The 22,146-nt window shown below is 42.6% G+C and overlaps 1 protein-coding gene across 1 annotated transcript in view; it reads left to right on the forward strand.

Moving 5' to 3' along the window:
* The window catches only part of LOC120030344 (neurexin-2-like), an 848,849-nt gene that overhangs the window by 73,212 nt on the left and 753,491 nt on the right, over positions 1–22,146 (forward strand). The window contains exon 2 of the mRNA XM_038975718.1: positions 3,737–3,786. Within this exon, the coding sequence (XP_038831646.1) occupies positions 3,737–3,786 (50 nt within the window). The remainder of the gene's footprint in view (positions 1–3,736; positions 3,787–22,146) is intronic.

A 22,146-nucleotide genomic window follows, 5' to 3' on the forward strand; every position in this document is an offset into this window, starting at 1 on the left:
TTGTGATATTTGGCCTTCTCCTCCCCTTCCTCCCTCTCTCCTCCTCCTCCTCAGCCTCTTCACTTTCTCTTCATTCATTTCAAGAAAATGTGCAGGGCAAATACAATATGATGTGACCTTAAACACAGATCAGATTCAATATTTCATAAGGGACCTCGTCTCTGGTGTTGGAAAGAAAATGGTGTTGGTTGTAAAATGGCTACCAGTGTTCTTGTCGGCATGGTTACTATACAGATGTAGGATCTGAATTTGAGGCAGTTTGCTACAGCAGGAAAATAATCCTGCATCAACAGGAAATGCAAATTATTATGTGGATTATAATTAATGGACATGATTTGTAGGGGTTGATACATTTTTCGTTAGGGCAAATCAAGTCTGACATTTGAAAGTGAAAATTACAATTTTTTTTAAGCCTTTGTAAACCTCGAATACACTACAAGTTTGCATTTCTTGTTCAGGAACAAAAGAGTGATCAAATTAAGATCCTACATCTGTAGAATTTGATTGATGCAGATTTGACAGATATATATTTTATAATTTTTTTTGTTGCATAGGAGTTCTAAATTCATGTGTGAATGCAGTCATAGAAATGCTGGGAGGAAAGACTTTACCTGATGCAGTGGGTGCACTCACCTGCAGAGACGTACCCTCCTGCTGGTGATGTAAAGTATAGTACTTAAGTAAAAATACTGTTGGGGGGTATTTGTACTTTACTTTAGTATTTATATTTTTGACAACTTTTAATTTTATTTCACTACATTGATAAAGAAAATAATGTACGTTTTACTCAGTACATTTTCCCTAACACCCAAAATAAATCATTACATTTTGAATGCTTAGCAGGACAGGAAAGTTGTCCAATTCACGCACTTATCAAGAGAACATCCCTGGTCTTCCCTACTGACTCTGATCTGGCAGACTCACAAAACACAAATGCTTTGTTTGTAAATTAATACTGAGTGTTAGTGTGCCCCGGGCTATCTGTCTGGTTTGAAATGATTCATCCTTTTACTTTTGATACTTAAGTATATATAAGAAATTGCATTTACTTTTCGTACTTAAGTCAATTTAAAAACAAATACTTTTAGACTTTCACTCAAAGTATTTTACTGGGTGACTGGAATTTTTACTTGAGTCATTTTCTATTATGGTATCTTTACTTTAACTTTTTACACCACTGCCTCCTGCAGATACACGACTCAATTCTGCCTAAAGCGAACAAATAGCGACAGTCTCCCTTTCATCTGACAACCCACATATGACCCACCACTGTCAATGCCCTCCCTCCAACATGGACCGGTGTCATAGACAGTATTGATATAATGAGGGGTTAATGTGAGCAGGGACTTTATGGAGGTGCTTTGAAGAACCTTCCTCACTTACCCCCTATTGGGTAAATTAATCGAATGAATAAGCAAATAGCCGCTCTCCATTCAGAGGACCAGAGGGGAAATCTGCATGGCTTTAAAAAGAAAGCGGTTTGGGTGCATCCCAAATGGCACCCTATTCCCTATGTGGTGCTCTACTACTTTTGACAAAGGCACATAGGCAATAGAATGCTATTTGGGACGCAGACCCCTTCTAGGGCTGCCCTCCATTCCCCTTTGGTTTACTTTGGTCTGCTGCTCAGATCACTGTTTATAGGAAACACCATTTAAAAAAATATATTTCCATCAGCTGTCACATAGCATCAACCACCTGGCTATTCATCTCTCTCCTTGTCAAAGGCGTTAAGGGGCGCTTTTCTGGGGAAAAGGAGATTATCGCTAGAACCTCACTGCAACACACTGTTTGTGTGTGTTGTATTCACTTGGCTGGGCTTGGTCTGTGATAATGTAGAATAAAAAAGAGGTGGAGACAGAGGGAGACAGGAAGGGAGAGAGAGACAGACAGACAAAGATAGACGGGTGGCAGGGGGAGGCGGGGTGGCAGAGGGAGATGGGGAGACGGGTTGGCAGAGGGTGGCGGAGGGAGACAGGGGGTGGCAGGGAGAGATGGGGTGGAAGGGGGAGATGGGGAGACGGGGTGGCAGAGGGTGGCGGGGGGAGACAGGGGGTGGCAGGGAGAGATGGGGTGGCAGGGGGAGATGGGGTGGAAGGGGGAGATGGGGTGGAAGGGGGAGACGGGGTGGCAGAGGGTGGCGGAGGGAGACAGGGGGTGGCAGGGAGAGATGGGGTGGAAGGGGGAGATGGGGAGACGGGGTGGCAGAGGGTGCCGGGGGAGATGGGGTGGCAGGGGGAGATGGGGTGGAAGGGGGAGATGGGGAGACGGGGTGGCAGAGGGTGCCGGGGGAGATGTGGTGGCAGGGGGAGATGGGGTGGCAGGGGGAGATGGGAAGACGGGGTGGCAGAGGGTGGCGGGGGGAGACAGGGGGTGGCAGGGGGAGATGGGGTGGAAGGGGGAGATGGGGTGGAAGGGGGAGATGGGGAGACGGGGTGGCAGAGGGTGCCGGGGGAGATGGGGTGGCAGGGGGAGATGGGAAGACGGGGTGGCAGAGGGTGGCGGGGGGAGACAGGGGGAGATGGGGTGGAAGGGGGAGATGGGGAGACGGGGTGGCAGAGGGTGCCGGGGGAGATGGGGTGGCAGGGGGAGATGGGAAGACGGGGTGGCAGAGGGTGGCGGGGGGAGACAGGGGGAGATGGGGTGGAAGGGGGAGATGGGGAGACGGGGTGGCAGAGGGTGGCGGGGGGAGACAGGGGGTGGCAGAGGGTGCCAGGGGAGATGGGGTGGCAGGGGGAGATGGGAAGACGGGGTGGCAGAGGGTGGCGGGGGGAGACAGGGGGAGATGGGGTGGAAGGGGGAGATGGGGAGACAGGGTGGCAGAGGGTGGCGGGGGGAGACAGGGGGTGGCAGAGGGAGACGGGGGAGATGGGGTGGCAGGGGGAGATGGGAAGACGGGGTGGCAGAGGGTGGCGGGGGGAGACAGGGGGAGATGGGGTGGAAGGGGGAGATGGGGAGACAGGGTGGCAGAGGGTGGCGGGGGGAGACAGGGGGTGGCAGAGGGAGACGGGGAGGCAGAGGGAGATGGCGAGACAGAGGCGGATAAATCACATCAAACCTACAGTCTGGCTGGCTGTTTTCTCTGGCATCACACATGGCCTAGATATTTCACTGGGATTCAGTGTTAATGAGTGTTAAACTTGGGCTAAGCTAATACCAGTAGCTCTAACCGCTTTTTCCCTGTCCGCGTCTACTTGTGCGTGTGTGCGTGTACGTGCGTGCGTGCGATATGCCAGATTGTGATATAAGTGTCATTACTTTGACCATACTAGAACTGTTTAGATGGTAGGCTAATAATTGTTATTCCATGCACCAATTGAATCTCATGCTGTGGATTTCCCATAGAATTGATTGGTTGATGACTTCCTCCTTCGGCATTGAATCAAAATGGAAATGCCACGTAGTATCGCAGTGTGTCTGGCCTTTTATATATTGTCTCCCATGGAGTTTGTCTTACAAGGAAGTCTAAAACAGGCATTAAACCAACTGGTTGTTTTCCGGACCCGATAGAAGACCAGTGAATCTCAGATAACTCAACTCAGAACCCCACTTCCCTTGGTTGGCCCTCTTTCTGCTGATGTGTGGTGGAAAAATGCTTACGACCCTATAGAATGCTACAGAATGTTGTGTGGAACACACAAGTGTGTAGTGGGGAGTTGTGTCGGGAGCGGATTAAGCTGTCACGCCACACTGTGAACAGTCGACCTCGACGGCTTGATCAATGACGTCCAGGCAGAAGATAATAAACTGGTTAGGGCTCTCCCCCATTTGGCTTTAATTGAACAAGTGCATGTCACACATACGTCCATCTAGGGAGAGAGCCTGCTGGGCATTGGATGTTTTGGATGTGGAGATACACAGTACTCAGTCTCCTGGTTAAGTAAGTTAATCGAGAAGCTACCGACTTCAAGACTCTCTAACCCTATCAAGGCTTCTCAACATGGACACTGGACGTGTGCGGGTAACGATTGTTGAGTGGGAATGTGGTTGTCTTTCAAGTTGTAGAGCATTTTTCGTGCTCTATTTTGACATTTCGTCGGAGTGGTTTTAAGTGCTAAAATATACTCACTAGATATGTTTCAAGAACCTTAGGCCCTTCTTTTGATCAGTTAACTATGGTTGACTCCTGGTGCTATTGGAATCTGTGTGTCTAAGGGCTATCCCCCACATTCTGTCCAGGTCCACACGACACTGTAGCTTCTCCCACAGCAACCATGTTCTCAATTATCAATGATATTATACTAACAAAAGGGACGTATCAAGTACAGTCTGTTGTCGCTAAATGAAGGCACAAACAAACAACACATTCTGTTGCAGTTGTTTAGCCTACAATTATTCAGAAAAAGAAAATGTTGCTACTTTTACCTGGGTTTGACAGAAGATTATTCTAGAAGTTTTTTTCCTACGTTTCTCTGAGAAAATAGCCTTTTCTGAAGACACTGGGTTGAAACATCATTGATTTAGAGAGATTCTGCAGAAGTCCCAACTGGACATTGACAAGTGTTCCCTCCACTCCTACAACCCTAGCAGTGAATGAAAAACCTCTTACACCTGCCTTATTCAGTGGTTCTCCGAACCTTTCTGAGCCCTATCCACTATTCATGATCCTGGGGAGAAGATTGTCTGACCTTTTCCTTAAAATGTTAGGGCAAATTAGTTGTCAAAGTTGCCAGACGTGGCTGCCATGCTAAAGCATCACACCCTGTGGGTGTTCCCTATGACAGCCTACCTGCCTTCTAACCTTTGAACTACACCGGGAAGAAGAACCTAACTCCGAGTTAGTGGTTCAGTTCTCCTCCCGCTGACATTACGTCTCAATGACTCAGCGTTGTTACTTGAAGATCTCAGCCCCTGGTTATGAATGTAGAACACAGTGAGAAAGACTGTGAGCTGAACATGACGATACCCAAAGACACACAGCATCAGGTATAATGCGTAAGACGACGTGGCAGGGAGGCAGCACTTGCAGAGAACACAAGTGTTTGGAAAAACAGATCAAATACTCTTGCGTGATTCTCTGCTGTTCAAATCCCTTATTAAGGATAACGTTTGAAATTGGGGTTTAATTCGGTGCAACTGGACCCAGTTCTAATTAGGTAGCCATCTATATTACGAAACCATTTTTGCTAATTTAGTTCATCTATCGACTCACTGTGAGTTATCGCCCCCCCCCCCACTTTTCACCTACTTCCTCCCCTGAATAACTAGTGGGTTTTTAACAAGGCCCAAATCTCGGCAAACTTTGATTGTGGAGTACACAGTAGTCCGGCGGTGAACAAGCAGCCCCTAGAGTGCCTGACTTCATTACCTTACGTAATGGCTTTTCAAAGAAATACTAGCGCATTCACCCAATGAGCATTAGTTATTCCTGCTTAGTAATCAGGTAGTTGTGTGTGTGTGTGTGGGGGTGGGGGGGGGGCTGTGCTCTGATAAGCAAGTTAGGTCATTTTCAGCAAGATATTCAAAACCACGTCCTTTTTGTTCCGCAAAAAAAATAACTGAAGATGTGACAGCGTTCTGAGGTATTGCACTTTGTATGAGATAATATTACCCGAGAGACACCACACCCCTCTCTATCTCTATCTGTGAATGTTTAATGTAAAGGCATAGCTAAGTGGCCAGCCAGGCAGTTCTGCCGAATGTCCAGTATACCCAATATCCTCTACTGTATCAGCATTGAGATGACACGTATTCCCACAGTATAACTCAGAGCTAATACTGTTTCTCTGACTTGCCCACCTCTTGCTCATGTAGCCTCCCTCTGACCTTGAGGCTTCCTTTGATGAGGAGAGATCAAAGACGAATCAAGGGTTACTGACTTTGGAAGTCTCTTTAACGTAAGATACAGTAGTACAAAGGTAACACCAGGCTTTTTGAACCCCGGTTCAGACGTAGCCTTCCATAGCATGCGGGGGGACAGCCAAACTAAGTTTTAGAGTTGAGTAATTGAATTTTGCGTGTTGGCCTGTTTGGGTAGCCAAATAACCCTTTATCGTTCTTAGAGTGTACAACTACATTTGTCTGACCAGAACCCCAACCTGTACAGTATGGAGAACCATTAGCATATTCATTATTTCTCAGTGATTATAATGTAGATAATGCCCATGTATTACCCACTTAAAGCTAGCCGTCGGTCACCCATTACTGGTTGCACTCTCACCCTCTCAATACACAGCCTGAGTCACACCGAGCAGTGGATTCAAATAGGAGAGCCAGAGTAGTTAAAGTACATTCATCATGTCCTCTTCCTTGCCATCTCTCAGGCTATTAGGTCTCCCTCTATCTCTTTCCCCCTGCCTCTTTCTCCCTCCCTCTTTCTCTTTCCCCCTGCCTCTCTCTCCCTCCCTCTTTCTCTTTCCCCCTGCCTCTCTCCCTCCCTCTTTCTCTTTCCCCCTGCCTCTTTCTCGCTCCCTCTTTCTCTTTCCCCCTGCCTCTCTCTCCCTCCCTCTTTCTCTTTCCCCCTGCCTCTTTCTCCCTCCCTCTTTCTCTTTCCCCCTGCCTCTCTCTCCCTCCCTCTATCTCTTTCCCCCTGCCTCTCTCTCTCTCCCTCCCTCTTTCTCTTTCCCCCTGCCTCTCTCTCCCTCCCTCTATCTCTTTCCCCCTGCCTCTCTCTCTCTCCCTCCCTCTTTCTCTTTCCCCCTGCCCTCTCTCTCCCTCCCTCCCTCTTTCTCTTTCCCCCTGCCCTCTCTCTCCCTCCCTCTTTCTCTTTCCCCCTGCCTCTCTCTCCCTCCCTCTTTCTCTTTCCCCCTGCCCTCTCTCTCTTTCCCCCTGCCTCTTTCTCCCTCCCTCTTTCTCTTTCCCCCTGCCTCTCTCTCCCTCCCTCTTTCTCTTTCCCCCTGCCTCTCTCTCCCTCCCTCTTTCTCTTTCCCCCTGCCTCTCTCTCCCTCCCTCTATCTTTGGCTAAGTTCAACATTGACTGTCGGCTAATTAAGGGCTATGATCAAGAGTATCAGCAGCCATTTCATCCATATTGGATGAGCTCTCTCTCTCTCCGATTTACACACAATGGGGGGGGTGGTTGTAATCAGCATTTTGAAATGCAGGCAAATAATTATTTACTCAGATAATGGCAGTGTTTATGCAGGCGGCGGATGGGCTTGATTTTTGTCATATGATAAAATGCAACGCTGATTAGGTAATGACATGGTTGGGTGCCTGTCAGATATGTCCCAGATATGTTGACGTGTCATACAGTCAGTCTGCTCATACAGTATTACCAGTATCATTTACAATACACCCAAATGAACATGACCTTACCTCTGCAGCCTATGAAACACCCTGACCTGTGAAACCATTTTTATTATTATTATTATAAAAAAATGTTTTTTGGGGGGGGGGGGTGTTACAGGTGCATTATCCATTTCAAATTATATGTTTATAAAACTTGTACCCATAGGCTGTCACTCAAAAGAAAGAAAAACCGTCAGAAATACAACCCCCTCACCTCGCAATTCCGGAAACCATGTTTTCCACCCCCTTTAGCAACTAGAGTTGCTCGTCAGTCACTGGGTTGCTCATCAGTCTGTCTCAATTTAATACATGTTCTTTTTCGGCTGTAACAAGACAAAATGTGGAAAGAGTCAAGGGGTGTGAATACTTTCTGAAGGCACTGTGTGTGCGTGCGTGCGGGCGTGCGTGCATACGTACGTTATTGTTGTACACACACATACATACATACATACATACATACATACAGTTGAAGTCGGAAGTTTACATACACCTTAGCCAAATACATTTAAACTCAGTTTTTCACAATTCCTGACATTTAATCTGAGTAAACATTCCCTGTCTTTGGTCAGTTAGGATCACCACTTTATTTAAGAATGTGACATGTCAGAATAATAGAAGAGAGATTTGATTTATTTCAGCTTTTATTTCTTTCATCACATTCCCAGTGTTTCAGAAGTTTAAATACACTCAATTAGTATTTGGTACCATTGCCTTTAAATTGTTTAACTTGGGTCAAACGTTTCGGGTAGCCTTCCACAAGCTTTCCACAATAAGTTGGGTGAATTTTGGCCCATTCCTCCTGACAGAGCTGGTGTAACTGAGTCAGGTTTGTAGGCCTCCTTGCACGCACATGATTTTTCAGTTCTGCCCACAAATGTTCTATAGGATTGAGGTCAGGGCTTTGTGATGGCCACTCCTCCAGTACCTTGCCTTTTGTTGTCCTTAAGCCATTTTGCCACAACTTTGGAAGTATGCTTGGGGTCGTTGTCCATTTGGAAGACCCATTTGCGACCAAGCTTTAACTTCCTGACTGATGTCTTGAGATGTTGCTTCAATATATCCACATAATTGTCCGTCCTCTTGATGCCATCTATTTTGTGACATGCACCAGTCCCTCCTGCAGCAAAGCACCCCCACAGCATGATGCTGCCACCCCCGTGCTTCATGGTTGGGATGGTGTTCTTCGGCTTGCAGCCTCTCCCTTTTTCCTCCAAACATAACGATGGTCATTATGGCCAAACAGTCCTATTTTTGTTTCCTCCAGCATCTTCACAAGGTCCTTTGCTGTTGTTTCTGGGATTGATTTGCACTTTTCGCACCAAATTGTGTTCATCTCTAGGAGACAGAACGCGTCTCCTTCCTGAGCAGTATGATGGCTGCATGGTCCCATGGTGTTTATACTTGCGTGCTATTGTTTGTACAGACAAACGTGGTACCATCAGGCATTTGGAAATTGCTCCCAATGATGAACCAGACTTGTGGAGGTCTAAAAATTGGGTCTTGGCTGATTTCATTTTCCAATGATGTCAAGCAAAGAGGCACTGAGTTTGAAGGTAGGCCTTGAAATACCTCCATAGGTACACCTATTGACTCAAATGATGTCAATTAGTCTATCAGAAGCGTCTAAAGCCATGACATCATTTTCTGGAATTTTCTAATCTGTTTAAAGGCACAGTCAACTTGGTGTATGTACACTTCTGACCCACTGGAATCATGATACAATGAATTATAAGTGAAATAATCTGTCTGTAAACAATTGTTGGAAAAATTAGGTATACAAGGTATACTGTATGTCCTAACTGACTTGCCAAAACTATAGTTTGTTAACAAGAAATTTGTGGAGTGGTTGAAAAACGAGTTTTAATGACTGCAACCTAAGTGTATGGTACCTTCCGACTTCAACTGTATATGTGATGTGAGGTGATTGCCATCTAAGAGGCAACATCTTTTTTTGCGGTAGTGCTGTCTGCCAGCAGTAATTATCTCTGATTGATTGAGAGATTCAAGGAGCTATCATCATTAACTAACATAATAGATGCAAAACATTGAATATTTATATTCATGCAGATCAAAATTCATTCTGTAACTTTGCCTCAGAAGTGTCAACTGCAGGGCACTCCCACATCATATGGAAGAATGTTGATTTTACCTTTTTTTTACCTTTTTACCTGATTTTGGAGACACGGTGAACAGTTGGGAGTTGGAGCCATTCTCACCGTAAAACGTTTCCTTGGTGTTAAATACAGGCTGTGAAAGAACTTGTATAAATTGATGGTTCGGATTATGGGATGCCATGGTCATACTTGTTCATATTCTGTTGCCGTTAAAGGGTTGTTCAGATTCAATTAGATCTGTGGACCATACTTTTTTAACTTCTTATGGCTCTAGCGGAACCCCTCGACAATATTCCGCTGAAAAGGCAACGCGCAAAATTCAAAAATATTTTTTTGAAATATGTAACTTTCATACATTCACAAGTGCAATACACCAAATTAAAGCTTAACTTCTTGTTAATCTACTAATCATGTCCGATTTCAAAAATACTTTACAGTGAAAGCACACCATATGATTATGTTAGGTCAGAGCCTAGTCACAAAAACACACATAGCCATTTTCCAGCCAAAGAGAGGAGCCACAAAAAGCAGAAATAGAGATAAAATGAATCACTAACCTTTGATGATCTTCATCAGATGACACTCATAGGACTTCATGTTACACAATACATGTATGTTTTGTTCGATAAAGTTCATATTTATATCCAAAAATCTCAGTTTACATTGGAGCGTTATGGTCAGTAATGTTGTGCCTCGAAAACATCCAGCGAATTTTCAGAGAGCCACATCAATTTACAGAAATACTCATAAATAACGTTGATAAAAGATACAAGTATTATGCACAGAATTATAGATATACTTCTCCTTAATGCAACCGCTGTGTCAGATTTCAAAAAAGCTTTACGGAAAAAGCAAACCATGCAATAATCTGAGTACGGCGCTCAGACACAAAAACAAGCCATGCTGTGGAGTCAGTAAAGTCAGAAATAGCGTTATAAATATTCACTTACCTTTGATGATCTTCATCAGAATGCACTCCCAGGAATCCCAGTTCCACAATAAATGTTTGTTTTGTTCGATAAAGTCCATCATTTTTGTCCAAATACCTCCTTTTGCTAGCGCGTTTGGTAAACAAATCCAAACTCACGAGGCGCGGGCAAGTCCAGGCGAAAGTTCAGACGAAAGTTCAAAAAGTTATATTACAGTTCGTAGAAACATGTCAAACGATGTATAGAATCAATCTTTAGGATGTTTTTAACATAAATCTTCAATAATGTTCCAACCGGAGAATTCCTTTGTCTTTAGAATTGCAATGGAATGCAGGTCGCTTTCACGTGTGTGCGCGTGATCAGCTCATGGCACTCTGGCAGGCCTCTGGTTGATTCAGCTCTCATTCGCCCCCACTTCACAGTAGAAGCCTCAAACAAGGTTCTAAAGACTGTTGACATCTAGTGGAAGCCGTAGGAAGTGCAATATGACCCCATAGACACTGTATATTTGATAGGCAATGAGTTGAAAAACTACAAACCTCAGATTTCCCACTTCCTGGTTGGATTTTTGTCAGATTTTCGCCTGCCATATGAGTTCTGTTATACTCACAGACATCATTCAAACAGTTTTAGAAACGTCAGAGTGTTTTCTATCCAATACTACTACTGCTTCTGGACCAGAGTAGCAGGAAGTTTACTCTGGGCACGCTTTTCATCCGAATGTGAAAATGCTGCCCCCTATCCCAAACAGGTGTTTTAATGACTAACTCAAAATATGAGCTTTCCAGAAGTTGTTTATATATTACAGAGATCAGTCCTTTTCGGGAGCCCAGATAATATTTTTATAAATCCTATCATTGGATGGCTGACCTAAGTTGTACATATAGAAAAAAAGATTTGCCTAGTAATGTGTTTGTGACTTTCAAATCTTGGAATGTTTCCAAAGCATTACTGTCCATGATATTGGCAAGAGTATGGATTCAACATTTGGACCATTGGGGGGATATAAAAGACCACCCTCCAGATCGAAAGGCATTATTGTGAAATACTGTTATATGGGCATGCCATTTTGATTCCCAGTCGCATTGTTTTTCAAAATCCCAATAGCCAGGGGGAGACAAGGGAAGCATTTAACTATGGAAATGCAGCTGTTGCAATATACAGTGCATTCAGAAAGTTTTTCTACTGCTCGACTTTGTTGTTACAACCTGAATTTAAAATGGATTACATTGAGATTTTGTGTCACTGGCCTACACACAAAAACCCATAATGTCAAAGTGTTTTTAAAAATGTTTACGAATTAATAAAAAATGAAAAGCTGAAATGTCTTGAGTCATTAAGTATTCAACCCCTTTGTTATGGCAAGCCTAAATAAAACATATAAAAACATTTGCTTAACAAGGTTTACATAATACTTTGCATGGACTCACTCTGTGTGCAATAATAGCATTGAACATGATTTTTGAATGACTACAGTACCTCATATCTGTACCCCACAACATACAATTATCTGTAAGGTCCATCAGTCGAGCAGTGAACTTCAAACACAGATTCAACCACAAAGACCAGGGAGGCTTTCCAATGCCTCGCAAAGAAGGGCACCTATTGGCAGATTGGCAAACACAACAAAAAGCAGACATTGAATATCCCTTTGAGCATGGCGAAGTTATTAATTACACTTTGGATGGTGTATCAGTATACAGTGCCTTGCAAAAGTATTCATCCCCCTTGGAGTTTTTCCTATTTTGTTGTATTACAACCTGTAATTTAAATAGATTTTTTTTATTTTCGATTTCATGTAATAGACATACACAAAATAGTCCAAATTGGTGAAGTGAAACGAAAAAAATTACTTATTTAAAAAAATCAAAAATGGAAAAGTGGTGCGTGCATATGTATTCACCCCCTTTGCTATGAAGCCCCTAAATAAGATCTGGTGCAACCAATTACCTTCAGAAATCACATCATTAGTTAAATAAAGTCCACCTTTGTGCAAGCTAAGTGTCACATGATCTGTCACATGATCTCAGTATATATACACCTATTCTGAAAGGCCCCAGAGTCTGCAACACCACTAAGCAAGGAGCACCACCAAGCAAGTGACACCATGAAGACCAAAGAGCTCTCCAAACAGGTCAGGGACAAAGTTGTGGAGAAGTACAGATCAGGGTTGGGTTATAAAAAATATCCGAAACTTTGAACATCCCACATAGCACCATTAAATCCATTATTCAAAAATGGAAAGAATTTGGCACCACAATAAACCTGCCAAGAGAGGGCCGCACACCAAAACTCACAGACCAGGCAAGGAGGGTATTAATCAGAGAGGCAACAAAGATAACCCTGAAGGAGCTGCAAAGCTCCACAGCAAAGATTGGAGTATCTGTCCATAGGACCACTTTAAGCCATACAATCCACAGAGCTGGGCGTTACGGAAGTGTGGCCAGAGAAAAGCTCTTGCTTAAAGAAAAAAATAAGCAAACATGTTTGGTGTTTGCCAAAAGGCATGTGGGAGACTCCCCAAACATATGGAAGAAGGTACTCTGGTGAGATGAGACAAAAATGTGGCTTTTTGGCCATCAATGAAAATGCTATGTCTGGCGCAAACCCAACACCTCTCATCACCCCAAGAACACCATCCCGACAGTGAAGCATGGTGGTGGCAGCATCATGCTGTGGGGATGTTTTTCTTGAGGGATATTCTTGAGGGAAACCTGTTTCAGACTTTCAGAGATTTGAGACAAGGCTTGAGGTTCACCTTCCGGCAGGGCAATAACCCTAAGCATACTGCTAAAGCAAAACTCGAGTGGTTTAACCTCTCTTGGGTACATAAGACGTTAGCGTCCCACCTCTTCAACAGCCAGTGAAACTGCTGGGCGCCAAATTCAAATACAGAAATACTCATTATAAAAATTCAGAAAACAAAACATATTTTACATATGTTTAAAGATTAACTTATTGTGAATCCAACCACAGTGTCAGATTTACAAAATGCTTTACGGCGAAAGCATACCTTACGATTATTTGAAAACATAGCCCACTAGACAAATCATTACAAACAGTAACCAGCCAAATAGAACAGTTACACAAGTCAGAAATAATTATACAATTAATCCCTTACCTTTGATGATCTTCATATGGTTGCACTCAGCAGACATTCATTTACTCAATAAATGTTCCTTTTGTTCGATAAAGTCTCTTTATATCCAAAAACCTCAGTTTTGTTCGCACGTTTTCTTCAGTAATCCACAGGCTCAAACGCAGTCAAAACAGGAAGACAAAAAAATCCAAATTGTATCCGTAAAGTTCATAGAAACATGTCAAACGATGTTTATATTCAATCCTCAGGTTGTTTTTAGCCTAAATAATCGATAAAATTTCAACCGGACAATAACGTCGTCAATTTAAAAGGTAAACAATAAAGGCACTCTCTCGGTCTCGCGCATGAAAAAGCTCCGTGACACTTTAGGGTCCACTCATTCAGACTGCTCTTACTTCCTCATTTTTCAGAATACAAGCCTGAAACAATTTCTAAAGACTGTTGACATCTAGTGGAAGGCATAGAAACTGCAATTTGAGTCCTAAGTCAATGGATACTGTAATGGCATTGAATAGAAAACTACAAAACCCCCCAAAAAACTACTTCCTGAATGGATTTTTCTCAGGTTTTCGCCTGCCAAATCAGTTCTGTTATACTCACAGACACTATTTTAACAGTTTTGGAAACTTTAGAGTGTTTTCTATCCAAATCGACCAGTTATATGCATATCATATCTTCTGGGCCCGAGAAGCAGGCAGTTTAATTTGGGCATGCATTTCATCCAAAATTCCGAATTCTGCCCCCTACCCTAGAGAAGTTTTAAGGGGAAACATGTAATGTCTTGGAATGGCCTAGTCAAAGCCCAGACATCAATCCAATTGAGAATTTGTAGTATGACTTAAAGATTGCTGTACACCATCGGAACCCATCCAACTTGAAGGAGCTGGAGCAGTTTTGCCTTGAAGAATGGGCAACAATCCCAGTGGCTAGATGTGCCAAGCTTATAGAGACATACCCCAAGAGACTTGCAGCTGTAATTGCTGCAAAAGGTGGATCTACAAATATTGACTATTCGGGGGTGAATAGTTATGCACGCTCAAGTTTTCTGTTTCTTTGTCTTATTTCTTATTTGTTACAGAATAAAAAAATATTTTGCATCTTCAAAGTGGTAGGCATGTTGTGTAAATCAAATGATACAAACCCCCCCCAAAATAAATTTGAAATCCAGGTTGTAAAGCAACAAAATATGAAAAATGCCAAGGGGGTGAATACTTTTGCAAGCCACTGTACCCAGTCACTACAAAGATACAGGTGTCCTTCATAACTCAGTTTCCATAGAGGAAGGAAACCTCTCAGGGATTTCACCATGAGACCAATGGTGACTTTGAAACAGTTACAGAGTTTTTAATGGCTGTGATAGAAAACTGATGATGGATCAACATAATTGTAGTTATTTCACAATAATAACCTAAAAGACAGAGTGAAAAGAAGGAACAGAATACAAATATTCCAAAACATGTATCCTGTTTGCAACAAGGCACTAAAGTAAGAAATTAACTTCAAGTCCTGAATACAAAGTGTTATGTTTGGGGCAAATCCAACACATTACTGAGTACCACTTTACTGAGTACCACTCTAACATTTATTGACTCAGGGGTGTGAATAATCATGTACAGTAAATTAGATATTTCTGTATTTCATTTTCAATAAATTAGACACATTTTCTAAAAACATGTTTTCACTTTGTCATTGTGGGTTATTGTGTATAGATGAGTGAGAGGGAACAAAATAATTCAATCCATTTTGAATTTAGGCTGTAACACAACAAAATGTGGAATAAGTAAAGTGGTATGAATTATTTTTGAAGGCACTGTGTTCATTTTAACAGTATATATTTGGCCAGTTAAAGCAACGGGGATATTAGTCCATCTACTGAGTGATCTGGGTTACCTTGATTTACTTAAAGGTAAATGGAATCAGGTTTAATAACCTTATCGTTTAACTGTACATACAGTGTAATATAATAAGTCAGACGCCTTCAACCAACACAAGGTTGTCTGGAGTAGACTGGCTTGAATAGCTATTCTCCTTATTTCAGTGTCACCCTGTAAACCTGCAATTTTTATTTTTATTTTTACGAGCCAGACCCCATTTCTGGAGGGCAAAGGCATGTTAAAAGGAATGTGGATCCACAAATGAGATCGCCTGAATGGGGTATTATGGAGAGGGCATAGGTGGAATTGTTGCATCTGGCAGCCACCTTTACAAATGGCATTTAAAGATTAGCAGCATAGACATTGAAATGGCATCTGGAATTAGATGACGGAATGCACTGGTGTCACATTGAAATATAATAGATATTTGAGAAATGGACAGAGTTAGTTTTTTTATACCAATGGGGAAAATTTAAAATGGGCCCTTGGAGCACCTTCAGGAATTGCCTGCTTTGAGCCATTACTCCGTCTACATACTTTAACCTCGCAACGAGAAACATTGTTCCGTTTACTGTTGTTCAAAATATAAAACGTGAAGTTAATCAATATACACTACCGTTCAAAAGTTTGGTCACTTAGAAATGTCCTTGTTTTTTTAAAGAAAAACACATTTTTTGTCCATTACAATAACATAAAATTGATCAGAAATACAGTGTAGACATTGCTAATGTTGTAAATGACTGACTATTGTAGCTGGAAACGGCAGATTCTTTTAAATGGAATATCTACATAGGCATACAGAGGCACATTATCAGCAACCATCACTCCTGTGTTCCAATGGCATGTTGTGTTAGCTAATCCAAGTTTATAATTTTAAAAGGGTAATTGATCATTAGAAAACCCTTTTGCAATTATGTTAGTACAGCTGAAAATGGTTGTTCTGATTAAAGAAGCAATAAACCTGGCCTTCTTTAGACTAGTTGAGTATCTGGAGCATCAGCGTTATTGGGTTCGATTACAGGCTCAAAATGGCTAGCAAAAAAATAACTTTCTTCCCAAACTCATCAGTCTATTCTTGTTCTGAGAAATTAAGGCTATTCCATGCGAGAAATTTCCAAGAAACTGAAGATCTCGTACAACGCTGCGTACTGTACTACTCCCTTCACAGAACAGCGCAAACGGGCTCTAACCAGAATAGAAAGAGGAGTGGGAGGCCCCGGTGCACAACTGAGCAAGAGGACAAGTACATCAGTGTCTAGTCTGAGAAACAGACGGCTCACACGTCCTTAACTGGCAGCTTCATTAAATAGTACCCGCAAAACACCAGTCTCAGCGTCAACAGTGAAGAGGCAGAGTTGCAAAGAAAAAAACATATCTCAGACTGGCCAATAAAAATAAATAGTAAGATGGACAAAAGAACACAGACACTGGACAGAGAAACTCTGCCTAGAAGGCCAGCATCCCGAAGTCGCCTCTTCACTGTTGTACGAGATCTTCAGTTTCTTGGAAATTTCTCGCATGGAATAGCCTTAATTTCTCAGAACAAGAATAGACTGATGAGTTTGGGAAGAAAGTAATTTTTTTTCTAGCCATACAATAGTCATTTACAAAATTAACAATGTCTACACTGTATTTATGATCAATGTGATGTTATTTTAATGGACAAAAACAATTTCTTTCAAAAACAAGGACATTTCTAAGTGACCCCAAACTTTTGAACGGTAGTATACACTACCACACAGAGGGAGATTTTCTCAATTTGAATTTGGCTTACCCGATTTGACTCTATTCCCTTGTTTTGACAATCGTGCCACAACTGGGATCAATGCCCAGTACTCACACAAGTCTGACGAAATGAAATCCCTGCAAATGCAAGGCATTGCAATGGGATGATCAAACGCACATGATGCAACCAACACGTGTCACAAACAATTCCAAACAAGATACGATAACTGCACAAAATACAGTTGGAACGTGTGTGGGGCCTATTCTGAGTTGGACAACACTGGCTATACTCATGTGATCTTAAGTAATAACCGCCTTTAGCCTCTGTCACCCCTCTCTGTCCTCCTCTACTATGTCGTTATTGTGTTTGTCCCCCTGCTGTCCCTTCTCTCTCCATGGCCCACCTCTGAGGAGGCTGAAGCAGCTCTGATAGATGTAGCTGGCCCCTGTGAGTGACAGGCAGACACACACACACACACACACACACACACACACACACACACACACACACACACACACACACACACACACACACACACACACACACACACACACACACACACACACACACACACACACACACACACACACACACACACACACACACACACCACACACAGGGGCCTGTATTTTAAGTGGTATTCAAGTAATCACTCATGGATGTGTGATTGCAGAACCATGATCTGGGTTTGTTTACCTTTTCAATGAACCAATATTGTTCACATTACTAAGACCTGGACTGACTACTCTGCCAGAGTTCACAAACAATCACACATAATCCCAACACAAGATTACAATCAAATTGGTTTCAGAGACCCATCTCCTTTTAGATGTTTAAAATGTGTCTCACCCTGCTAACTACCCTAAGACACCTTCAGTGTAAATTGTGAACAGTTTATAGGCATTTTCATTTCCCCAAGCAAGCTTGGATCCGCAGATATGCAGATACAAACAATAAATATGCACATATTTATCTACAGTAAACACGGCCTCTTGGTAAAACTGTTACCCTTTTGACGTTTATAGCCTTCGCACAGCTTTGCTGCTCTTGCCAGCACAGCATGAATGAAATTAAAAGCTCACTTTTATGCTTATTGCAATCTGTCTTACTTCAGTGGAAAAAAGAGAGCCGGCGACAGGTGGTGGTTTTTAATGCTGAAGGGAATCCAAAATGGCCATCAGGATGTGAACTTGTTTGTTTACAAGTTGGTGTATAAGCCTTACTTGGCCAGGTGTCAGGGGCTGATGAGCCAGACTGAGGAGTTTGGCTGTTAAGACTAGAGGCTGGGTTAGTAGGAACAGACATAATAGGGCCTAAGTTTAGATGGAAAGCGTGCTCCTAGCCAGGTCAGGATGGACCCACCACCTGTCTACTTCCAGTGAACTACATTGATCTCTGTTCTCTGGAAACATCGATCTCCAGTTAGAAAATAACAAAAGTACGGAACGCTCCGTTTACAAGGAAGAGTACCAGTTTACTGCCTTTACCCAGGTCTCTCACTCTTTTTCACCATCAACTATCTGTGATCCGACTAACCGTAATCGATAGCTTTGTTGTTGGCGTGAGCCAAACACGTCAGTGCTGTGTTTCACTTGCAACGTTTTCCAGGTAGAATTGGTAACGTTTCCTTTCAGCCACAATCTTATAGACAAAGAGATAGCAGTACTTTATGTTCATCCTACAAATAGTGTACAAAGGACACTTAAAAGTATCCATATTATGTGGCTAACAAGTGGAAGCAATTAGCAGGTGATGGCTAACATCGTAATTGTTACTTTACAGTTGGTTCTTACAGGCCCCAGACAAAACTAAAATAAATGCCATATTTGCTTTAATAAGATAACAACAGAAGCTAGCTGGCAGACGGTCTTCACCAGCCATTAGTCTAGTAAACACAACCCCCGAGGAGACCAATCTACTTGCTATTTGCTGACCTTGTGCTCTTTCTTGTGGACAGAAGAGATGCCAAACGCTGTAGCTCGTTACTGATATTTATCTGCGTAATTGCGGTTTCCATGCCGGCCAGACAGTAAGCTGCCGTAGTCCCACAGTGTGTCATGGCTACTAGGTGTGTTGATCAGTTCTCCGCTGTGGGAAAACTGGTCGGATCCAGATAGAATCCATTTTATGTTATATGCAGATGAAAAATCAGTTAAGTGGCTATGTTGCGCAGGTGTTGTACTACATATGTATTCTTTATGGCAATCCTATTGCTTGCATGCAGTCAGTGACTGACTGAGGATCATGGCCAAGAGTACAGTACTACTGTCTATAGACCAATATGCCATTTAATATGAAAGCAATTGGCAAATCAGGCTATTGTCATCACTCTGCAACACTTACTCAAAGTGGTGACATCAGCCTCTGCTTTGTAAAGTAAAAAAACATCAGATCACACATTGTACTGTTTCGCCGTCAGGACTCATCTCTTCTGTACTACTTCCCTGGAAGTGTGTCCTAATATGGACACCGTAGCAGTTACGGGGTTACTACTCTCCCATCTCTCACTCTCTGGAGGCAGGCGGGCGGGCGGCCTTCCGTGTGTACGAGAGGTGTTTTACAACGTGTCAGGACACTCTTTGTGCAGTCAACAGACATCTTCGCTGCTCTTATGCCGTCCATGAACATTTCAGGTGGCCTAATAAGACCTCGATATCTAATCCACAAAGAGAGAAGCCTTTCTGTATTATGAATCAACCACGTGGGAGATATCACGACGGGCATTTTCTGTGCAACACGTACTTCAGAGTGGAGGATTTGTCGTGGCGTTGAGGAGTGTTTGCGACTTACGTGAGCTACATGTGCTCTGCCGTACATGCTGCATGGATGTACACACATGCATACCTCTCACATGCGCACACACGTACAGCACACGAGCAGAACCCAACACCCGCATGCAATCACTCATCCACAATCACTCATCCACAATCACTCATCCACAATCACTCATCCACAATCACTCATCCACAATCACTCATCCACAATCACTCATCCACAATCACTCATCCACAATCACTCATCCACAATCACTCATCCACAAACACTCATCCACAAACACACAGCCACACACAACCAGGCTCACGATTTGCAGTCGTTGGTGTCTTCTCGTGAAAGCATTTAAAAGCTGTACTTTTTTAAAAGGTAGGGCAGAAAACACTTTGGGGGATTATCTCGCTCTCCCTCGACTCCCTCCATTTCCCTCGCTCTCTGTCTCCATAGGCCCTCACACTCTTTCTCTCCCTCAGCATTTCTCACCCAGCCTTTCAACTCTCTCTCCCACGTGTAATTACTGCCATTATGCTTCATCACTGCAGTCTTAGGGCTGTTTGGATGGGGATTGTTGGACGGTTTCCACCCTGTGACACACTACTTTGCTTGCCACAGCTCTTTAGCTCCCTGAAGAGAGCTACTGTACTCTACAGTGGGAGGGATTGTATTTGAGAAGCATTCATTGTCATAGGCTTAGGTCATTACGACCTGAATGTAATGCATTTTGAAAACAAACTCTTGCATCCAAAGTTTACGTTTTCGAAAGGGTAGGAAATGGTTGAGGCAAAAAAAGAATCCCATTCAGAAATTGTGTTCACATTCTAGCCGCACTACAAGACTGTTCTAAATTTACCCCAGACTCCCGGTTACAGTGTTTGATTTAATACGGTTCTTTTAGTGTGTTTTTTCATATTAGAAATCTATACAATATTTTCTCCAGTGCATGGCTATGGCCTTTCCCTGACAAAATGATCGCTGGAGCACTGCAGAGTAATTGGCACGTGTATGTGATCATTAGGAAATCAATTGATCAGTTGATAATGATAATGGTGACGGAATCCTCTGGGGTTGCTGGCTGATTAGCTGGATCCAGATTAAAATGACCAGGCTCTGCTTCTGCTCATTGCACATTTACAGTACCCGTTTCTGTTAGGCCTACCTTGGATGTCTCATGCAAGTCCAAATGTCGTATTGCACGTAGCGCTAACCAAAGAATTCGCTACGACATTATCCCCCCCCCTGTTTGTGAGTGTTAGAACTCTGAAAAGTGTACGCTTTTTTTGTAACTCTTTTTAATTGGTATTTTTTTCCAGTTACAGTGTAAACAATGCTTGAGATACAGTATGTACAGTACACATGTGATTTCATACATTCGATATACCATGGGAACATGCTTTTTGAACGAGGTAGGAATGTACAGTATATGCCCACACACAAATATAAAATGTTTAAGTAATAATTTCATTAAAAAACATACATTAGAAACAACAAAGTACACAAAAAAAACATGGCCAGTCTTCAAAATGAATAGAACAATTCTAATAACAAAGTAGAATAATGAAATACAAAGTTTAGGTTTAGTTTACTGTAGAGTAAAGGGACATTGCAGTGTTTCTACATAGGTAAAGAAAGGCTGCAACATTCAGTAGAATTTGTCAGAAGAACCCTGTAGGGTGTATTTTATCTTGCCCAATTTACTAAAGTGTAAGACATCTTTAATCCGCACAAAATGAGGAGGAGAGGGTGATTTCCACAGAAGTAAGTGGTTTTTACTCAAATGTTTTTGGTATAACCTGAAGCAGCAGAATGAACAGGGGAATGTGTCAAAGCAGCCAATGAGGATGACATGCATAAAGATTCTATCTTCAACCACGCTGGAACGATATGTGGGGTATCTGCACGTATCCTGTACTGAATGACACAGAAGTTGGCACCACGATAATAGAACTGGAAATTAGGTAGGGCTATGCCCCCTCAGGGTTTAGGCCTTTGCAGGAACACCTTGCGGATCCTTGGATTTTTTTATTCCAGATGAAGTCTGAGTTAATCCCATCGTGTTTTCGAAAAAAGATTTGGGAATAAAAATAAGTATACATTGAAAGAGATAGGAGAATTTAGGAAGGATATGCATTTTAACCGAATTAATTTGACCAGCTAATGATAGGGGGAGTAGTGACCATCTTTCATAAAATCTTTCCTCACCAGAGTAAGGTGAAGAGTAAAACTAGCCTTAAAAAGTTTACCAAATTTGTCCGTGACATGTACCCCCAAGTATGTACATTTGTCCACCACTACTATGAAAGGCAATGTGTGTAAAACTCTGAACTTTAAACCAGTTGAAAGTTACACTGTTCTCAGAGGTAGCAGTGAGATGTAGATACGTTTTGACATGGCACACTTAGCA

This window comes from Salvelinus namaycush, chromosome 36 (genome assembly GCF_016432855.1).
Source record: "Salvelinus namaycush isolate Seneca chromosome 36, SaNama_1.0, whole genome shotgun sequence".
Lineage (NCBI taxonomy): Eukaryota > Metazoa > Chordata > Actinopteri > Salmoniformes > Salmonidae > Salvelinus > Salvelinus namaycush.